The sequence below is a fragment of the Carlito syrichta genome, unplaced genomic scaffold (genome assembly GCF_000164805.1).
Source record: "Carlito syrichta isolate Samal-C Ts95f unplaced genomic scaffold, Tarsius_syrichta-2.0.1 Scaffold287997, whole genome shotgun sequence".
NCBI lineage: Eukaryota > Metazoa > Chordata > Mammalia > Primates > Tarsiidae > Carlito > Carlito syrichta.
Window position 1 is genome coordinate 1 of NW_007232093.1, and position 7,464 is coordinate 7,464.

The following is a 7,464-nucleotide window of genomic DNA, read 5'->3' on the forward strand; positions in this document are numbered from 1 at the left end:
CCCCCCCAGCTGGGCACGGTGCCCCAGAGCTCAGGAACACTGGCACCACCTGACCCTTCACCCCCATCAAACTTGAAGAGTCGGTTGGGCCGCGGAGCCCGAGCCGCCTGGAGGGCTGCCATGTACCCTCTCAGCCATGGCGAAGAGGAAGCGGCCAAGCAGGACACGAGGAGCAAAGTCTCCTGGCAGGGGGAGGGGAGGCCGGCGCCCGCAGAGGCTGAGCAGAGGGGAAAGGCCAGCGCCCCGGCGGAAGCAGCTCCGCTCAGAGCCGGGCTGCCATGGACGTCCTGGTCCGAGTGCTGCAGCTGCTGGTGCTGCTTCTGACGCTGCCCCTGCACCTGATGGCCCTGCTGGGCTGCTGGCAGCCCCTGTGCAAAACCTACTTCCCCTACCTGATGGCCGCGCTGACTGTCAAGAGCAACCGCAAGATGGAGCGCAAGAAAAGGGAGCTCTTCGGCCAGATCAAGGGGCTTCCAGGAGCCTCCGGGAGGGCGGTGGCCCTGCTGGAGCTGGGCTGCGGCACCGGTGCCAACTTCCAGTTCTACCCGCCGGGCTGCAGGGTCACCTGCCTGGACCCGAACCCCAACTTTGATAAGTTCCTGACAAAGAGCATGGCTGAGAACAGGCACCTCCAATACGAGCGCTTTGTGGTGGCCGCCGGGGAGGACATGAGACAGCTGGCTGACGGCTCCATGGACGTGGTGGTCTGCACCCTGGTGCTGTGCTCGGTGCAGAGCCCGAGGAAGGTCCTGCAGGAGGTGCAGAGAGTGCTGAGGCCGGTGAGCAGAGCGGAGGGGCACGCCCCCTCCTCCTCCCCCAGGGCTCAGGCCGGGATGGGGAACCTGACAGGCTAACACGTTAGACACCCGTCCACCGCCACCCCCCACACCTCCCCCGCTGGTGAATGGGAGACACGATCAGTGCCAGGACAGGGCACAAGTGGGCACTTGAGATGCAAAGGGAGAATCACCTGCTGAAGTGGGGGGCGGGGAAGACACCGAAGGGAATGACCTTTATTGTTTTTGTTTTGTTTTGTTTTGTTTTGTTTTGTTTTGTTTTGTTTTGTTTTGAGTTGGAGTCGCACTCTGTCACCCAAACTGGAGTGCAGTGGCCGCTCCCGGACACCGCAGCCTCCACCCACTGGGCTCCAGCAATCCTTCCGCCTCAGCCTTCCAAGTAACTGGAACTACAGGCGCGCGCTACCACGCCCGGCTCTTTTTTTTTTTTTTTTTAATTGTAGAGATGAGGTCTCGCCAAGTTGGAATGACCTTGAAACTGAGGTCAGAGAGGACGGGGCTCAGTGGCTCATGCCTATAATCCCAGCACTTTGGGAGGCCAGGGCAGGAGGATCACTTGAACCCGGGAATTCAAGCCTGGGCAACGTGGCAAGACCTCATCTCTATTTAAAAAATCCAAAACTAGCTGGGCATGGTGCCATGTGCCTGTAGTCCCAGCTATTTGGGAGGCTGAGGCAGGAAGATCACCTGAGCCCAGGAGGTCGAGGCTGCAGCAGAGTGAGACCCTGACCCTGACGAGAAAGAAAGAGAAAGAGAGAAATGAAATCTGAGGGATTAAGCAGGGTGTGGAAGGAGTTCTAGATAGAGACTGTAGAGCAAGTAGAACCCGTAAGATTTTGAACTGGGTGTGGCGAGAATGGAGTTTAGGATAATTTCCAGGTTTCTGGCCCAAGCAACTGAGGGGAAAGCAGATGAAAGTGTCATTTGTTACAAGTTATGAATATTGTCCCACATCATTACAAATTTGTCTATTAGCTATACAGTAGAAGGATGAAGAAACAGCTGGCAAGTCAAAACCACTGGGTTTCAATTCCAGTTCTCAGAATTACCAGCACTGTGTCCTCAGGCAAGTTACTTGCCATCGCTGTGCCTTATTCGCTCATCTGAAAAGAAAAGAATAATGCTAGCATATACTTCGTTGGGCTGCTATGAGGACAATGTGCCAGCACTTTGCAAAGCAATGTTCAATAAATTCCAAGTATTACGAGAATTTTTCTTTTAAAAAAAAAGAAAGAAAGAAAGTGTCATTTGTTGGCGGGGCACAGTGGCTCATGCTGTAATACCAGCATTTTGGAAGGTGGAGGCGAGAATTTGTGCCTGAGCCCATGGGTTCAAGACCAGCCTGGGCAACATGGCAAGACCTCATCTCTACAATAAATCAAAAAAATTAGCCAGGCATGGTCGTGCGCACCTGTAGTTCCAGCTACTTGGAAGGCTGAAGCAGAAGGATCGACTGAGCCCAGCAGGTCGAGGCTGTGGTGGCCGTGAGCATGCCACTGCACTCCAGCCTGAGTGACAGAAAATAGAAAAAGAAAACAGAAAAAGAAAAAGAAAATACCATTTGTTGAGATGGAAGAAACCTGTTTTGGACTTAGTAGGTTCAAGGTGCTACTGAGACAGCCAAGCAGAGGATCCAAGCAGTTAGAAGTTCAGACTGAGGCCAGGAGCAGTGGCTCATGCCTATAATCCCAGCACTATGGGATACCAAAGTGGAAAGACTGCTTGAGGCAGGAGTTTAAGACCAGCCTGGGCAATATAGCAAGACCCCCGACTCTACAAGAAATAAAAAACTTAGCCAGATGTGGTAACACTACACCTAAAGTTCCAGTCACCCAGGAGGCTGAGGAGGGAGGATCACCTGAGCCCAGGAGGTTAAGGCCACACTGCACTCCAGCATGGGCAACAAAGTGTGACCCTGACTAAAAAACAAAAAAAGCCCAGAGCAGGAAGTCAAGAAAAAGATGTCACCTGAAGATATAGGTTTAGTCGTCACCAACTTGTAGCTGTGGGGGTGAATGAGATCACCTGGGCTGAGTATGATAAGCTGACATGCTTGAGGAACCCCAGTTGTAGTCACGAGTGAGACCCAAGGTTTCCCTGGGATGTTCACAGAGACATCCGGGAAGCAGTTGGTGTTTGCATCTGAGGGTCAGGGGAGAGGTTGGTGCGCACGTCTCTGTGTACGGTGAACCATCTGCTCCCACTTCTCAGTTTCCCCTTCTGTATGCCCTCAGCTGTTCTGGCCAACCTTTAAGACTTCTCACCCGCCATCTCCCTCAGTTACGTGGTCCTTCTCATGCACGGTTGGTGGGATTGGGAGAGTGGTAGCCAAGGAGGGTCAGGAGCTAAGAGTTTATAGTTTGCTCCATAAACCCTTAGTCCAAAGAGACTGGTCCAGCTGAACCAGCGCAGTGGAGGTGAGGTTGGGGAACAGCATCTGCATGGAGGCTGTAAGTGACATCAACCCTCTCCTCCCACCCAGGGAGGACTGCTGTTTTTCTGGGAGCACGTGGCCGAGCCACGTGGCAGCTGGGCCTTCACGTGGCAGCAAGTCTTGGAGCCCACCTGGAAACACATCGGGGACGGCTGCTGCCTCACCAGAGAAACCTGGAAGGACTTTGAGAACGCCGGGTTCTCTGAACTCCAAATGGAACGACAGCCTCCTCCCTTCAAGTGGTTACCTGTCGGGCCCCACATCATGGGAAAGGCTGTGAAGTAGCCTTCCCCAAGCCCCCAAGGTGGCCATCTGGTCCAGCCCAGGCTCCCACCAGCCTATCTTCCACTGAGACAGGTCTGGTAGAATGAGAAGCCATTCGCCCCGCCACCCCATCTTTCTCCTCCTGACCTCTGCCAGGGGGAATCTCCAATCGCTTCTTCCACCATGAAAAAGTTCTATCTCTATCCTGATTAGAGGGAGGAAACAGTCATACCCTGTCGTATCCTTAAAACCGCAAATCCCTGGACTGGCTTCTCCCAACTTCTGCCTACCCACCCTCTAGGATAGCACCCTTTCCTTTTCCTTTGTTCCCATGGTAACGTTCTCCCTACCGTCCTTCTGAAAACACACCAGTGTGCCTCTAGGGACTGGTCACAAAAGTCACCGTGCACACATCCCTGCCAGGCCACCTGGCCCTCCCTCCCCACACCACCTTCATCCTGAGCTTGGGGTCCAGAGAGAATTGGAGATGAGGCAGACTCCGGGGATGAGGGAGCCCCAGGAGGAGGAAGGCTCTGGGGTAAGGGAACAAGATGCAGTAAAGAAACAAGAAGCCAGAGGTTTATTCTCAGATATTTTTTAATAAATAGACAAAACCCACTAGACTGATGCAACAACTAAGGTCCGAGGAGAGGGGAAACTAGGGAGGGAGGAGCCCCTGAGTCAGCGACACAACCTCCTCCTACCCCTCTAGACTAAGGCACTTCCAGGGAGACAGGCCCCCAGGGAGACCCAGAAAAGGAAGGAATGGGATCCCTTCTCCCATCCTTGCATTAGGACATCCCTGCCATTCTCGCCCCACCCCACGGCCCTATCCCTGACTTACCCCCTCGAGTCTCACAGCATTCTAGGGGGAGGTTTGGGGGGGTTCTCATGAGTGGGGGCTCTGTGCCCCTGAGCAAGCAGATCTTGTCAAATCTTGATGCGACACCAGCAACCCACACTACCTTCCTCATTCAAGGAGCCATCTCTGGGGAAGGGGCGGAGGGGCCCACGGCCAAGCTGGGACAGGGGAAGCTAAGCAGTGCCCAGCCCAGGATGCCCGTCGGGACCCAGCTCGGGGTGCCCGTCAGCAGCCAGGATGGGGTGTGCGTCGGGGCCCTCCCGCCGGGGACTGCTCCAGTTGTTCCTCAGGATGGTGCCTGTCTTCTCCTCCTTGAACTGCTGTCGGTCTTCCCGAGGAATCTTCACCGCGTGGTACTGGGGCACGGCGGCCTCGGGGTACTTTGCCCGCCTGAAGAATCCCATCTGTAAGGACACAGGCCAGACCATGGGGAGCCTGAGGAGTGGGGTGCCCGGAGCAGTCGCCAGCACGGCACAGCTGCTTGCCCTCTCCATCCTTGGACAGAAAGAGCCCGCCGGGCAGGATGGAGATGGGTTGAACAGCATCTAGTGTGGTGGGCAGCTCTCATCAATGCTGGGTCCCCACATTCTCATTCGCAGCAAGAGAAAAACCCAGAGGGGCCCCAAGGCACGGGGCTGAGAACCCTCGGCCCCTGAAAGAGGGGCTTGAAGGTCCTCTGACTCTGTAGGTTTCCACCCACCCAAGCTGCTTGTTTTTTTATTTCGAGTCGAGGTCTTACTCTGTCAGCCAGGCTAGAGTGCAGTGGCACAATCACAGCTCACCACAGTCTCAAACTCCTGGGTTCAAGCAATCCTCCCTTCTCAGCCTCCCGAGTAGCTAGAACTACAAGTGCATGCCACCACACCCAGCTAATTTTTTTTTTGGAAGAGACGAGGTTTCACTCTGTTGCCCAGGCTGGTCTCAAACTCCCGGGCGCCAGGATTTTCCCATCTCGGCCTCCCAAGGTGCTGAGATTACAGGCGTGAGCCACTGTGCCCAAACCCAAGCTTCTTAAGAGACCCAGTCGTGTCCCCGGGAACACAGACAAAAATCTGAGGAAGAAAATGGCTTCTTAGACCCCTCCATCCCTGGAATGATGCCTCCCAAATCTCAAAACGCAAACACCCTGTGTACTTGTACGCTGGGCAGCACCCTCTTAGAGGCAGGGCCCCCTCACCCTTGAGCGCAGTAAATCCAGCACCGCTGTAAATTGTGACCATGCTGGCCCTTACACACGAAGTGGCAGCGTGCCCCTTGCCACTCACACTCAGAGCTACCCAAGACTCCTGCGTGCTCCTGATCGCACATTCATCTCCACACACCCATGCCCATAGAAAGCACGTGCATGGGTCCTGGCCACGCCCCCACATGCCCCCACTCACGAGCACACCCAATCCTCTGTGCATGCCCCAGGCTGTGTAGACTCGTCCTTCTAACTACACCCCCATGCAATCTCATTTTTTAATCCGACACATCCCTGATCCTCTGAATGCTGGGAACACTATTCGTACCCACACCCATCCACACCCACACGCACACACATATTTGCACACACACATGCTCACATACACACACAACAGTTACCCCACAGTCCCTGGACCCCCAGCTTCCACGGCTGAGGGCTGCACAGCCAGATGGGCCCGATGATAGCTGGTGGGGAAAGCTGAGCTCTGGCTGCTCCGATGGAAGAAGCCACACTGGGATGTCGAGGGAGGAGGAGGACAAACGAGGCGGGGCATGGGAAGACTGAGGAAGGATGGAACCCTCATCTCTGCTCTGCCTCCCTTCCACGGGAGCAGGCGGCAGGCACCCAGGGCCCGGTTTCACAAAGGCGCCCATTTCCCCTAAGGCCGGGCAGGCTTCCAACTGCGTGGAGACCGTTCCAGAGCCCGGTCCACTGACTCACGTTTGCCAAAGGGCGCACTCAGTCTCCGCCTGGTCCCAAGGAGCAGGCCAGGGGAGGACACTTCTCCACAGAGCCCCAAGGACGTGCATGGCTCCGCACAAAGCCACAGATGTGGCACGTGGCTCAGGGTATGACCCCTCATGACGGATGTGATTCTGACACTGACATGTGCATATGTGTGTGTTATGTTGCGCCCTGGATGCTGATATGATTGTGTATGCACCGCTGAGTGTTCAAGAATGATTCCCCGGGGGGCCTGGCATGTGGAAGTTTCAAGTTCCGCCCTGGAAGCAGTTCCCTGGACTTGGACTTAGTTCTCCACACTCAATAGCCCCCTTGATCACAGTCACCACTCCAGTCTTCACTGGCACATTCTAGTTAAGTCAGACCACACTCCCCTACCTCCGTGACTTTGCCGAGCATGGTCTTTCTGGAAGGCTCAAGCCCCACCTGTCTCATCTCCCTACTCCCAGCCCCAACCGCTCCACCCTCCTCTGAGGCCCGGCTTCATGTCACCTCCTCTCCAGCCTTCCTTCCTCTGAACTCCCAAAACATTCTCCCAACTCAACACCTTCCGCCTTGTCCTTGACTACAGGCTTACTGCCCCCACTAGACTATAAAATCCTTGAGGACGAGATTTGCATATGCCTTTTTTTTTCAGTCAGAGTCTCTGGCACCCATGCTGGAGTGTGATGGCGGGATCACAGCTCATCACAGCCTCAACCTCCCAAGTTCAAGCGATCCTTCTGCCTCAGCCTCCTGAGTAACTGAGGCTCTAGGCATGCACCCCCGTGCCAGGCTAATTTTCTTATTTTCATTTTTTGTAGAGTCTAGGTTTTGCTACGTGGCCCAGGTGGTCTTCAACTCCTGGGCTCAAGCAATCCTCCTGCTTCGGCTTCCCAAAGTGCTGGAATTACAGGCCTTTGAGCCACCGCGCCTGGCCTTGACTTATCTTTGAAACGTCCAGGGCCCAAGAGACATTACCCTGCGACATGCAGGGTAATTGGTCAGTGCAGATTTGCTGAATACGGGAGTGCATGGATAGGGAAGACTGAAAGCCTGACCCGGAAGTCCACCCCCCATCAGCCCCACACTCCCCAAGCCTCACCTTCCACAGAAGCAGCACCAGCAGTGCCAGCACCAGCAGCCCGGCCAGGACAGCCAGAAGGATGACCCACCAGGGGACTCCTTCCGCCACCAC

The 7,464-nt window shown here is 55.3% G+C and overlaps 2 protein-coding genes across 2 annotated transcripts in view; one reads left to right on the forward strand and one right to left on the reverse strand.

The window, feature by feature from the left end:
- Nucleotides 1–72: 72 nt before the first annotated feature.
- METTL7B (methyltransferase like 7B) lies at nucleotides 73–3,585 on the forward strand. Its single transcript, XM_008053261.1, has 2 exons — nucleotides 73–779; nucleotides 3,280–3,585. The coding sequence occupies exons 1-2, from the start codon at nucleotides 279–281 to the stop codon at nucleotides 3,514–3,516; spliced, it is 738 nt and encodes a 245-aa protein (XP_008051452.1). The 5' UTR covers nucleotides 73–278; the 3' UTR covers nucleotides 3,517–3,585.
- A 489-nt stretch (nucleotides 3,586–4,074) lies between these two features.
- Nucleotides 4,075–7,464, reverse strand: part of ITGA7 (integrin subunit alpha 7) — a gene marked incomplete at its 5' end in the record, with an annotated part of 24,655 nt that continues 21,265 nt past the window's right edge. Inside the window, 2 exons of the mRNA XM_021710070.1 lie at nucleotides 4,075–4,761; nucleotides 7,372–7,464. The exon at nucleotides 7,372–7,464 is cut by the window's right edge and continues 189 nt beyond it. Coding sequence (XP_021565745.1) covers nucleotides 4,531–4,761; nucleotides 7,372–7,464 — 324 coding nt within the window. The remainder of the gene's footprint in view (nucleotides 4,762–7,371) is intronic.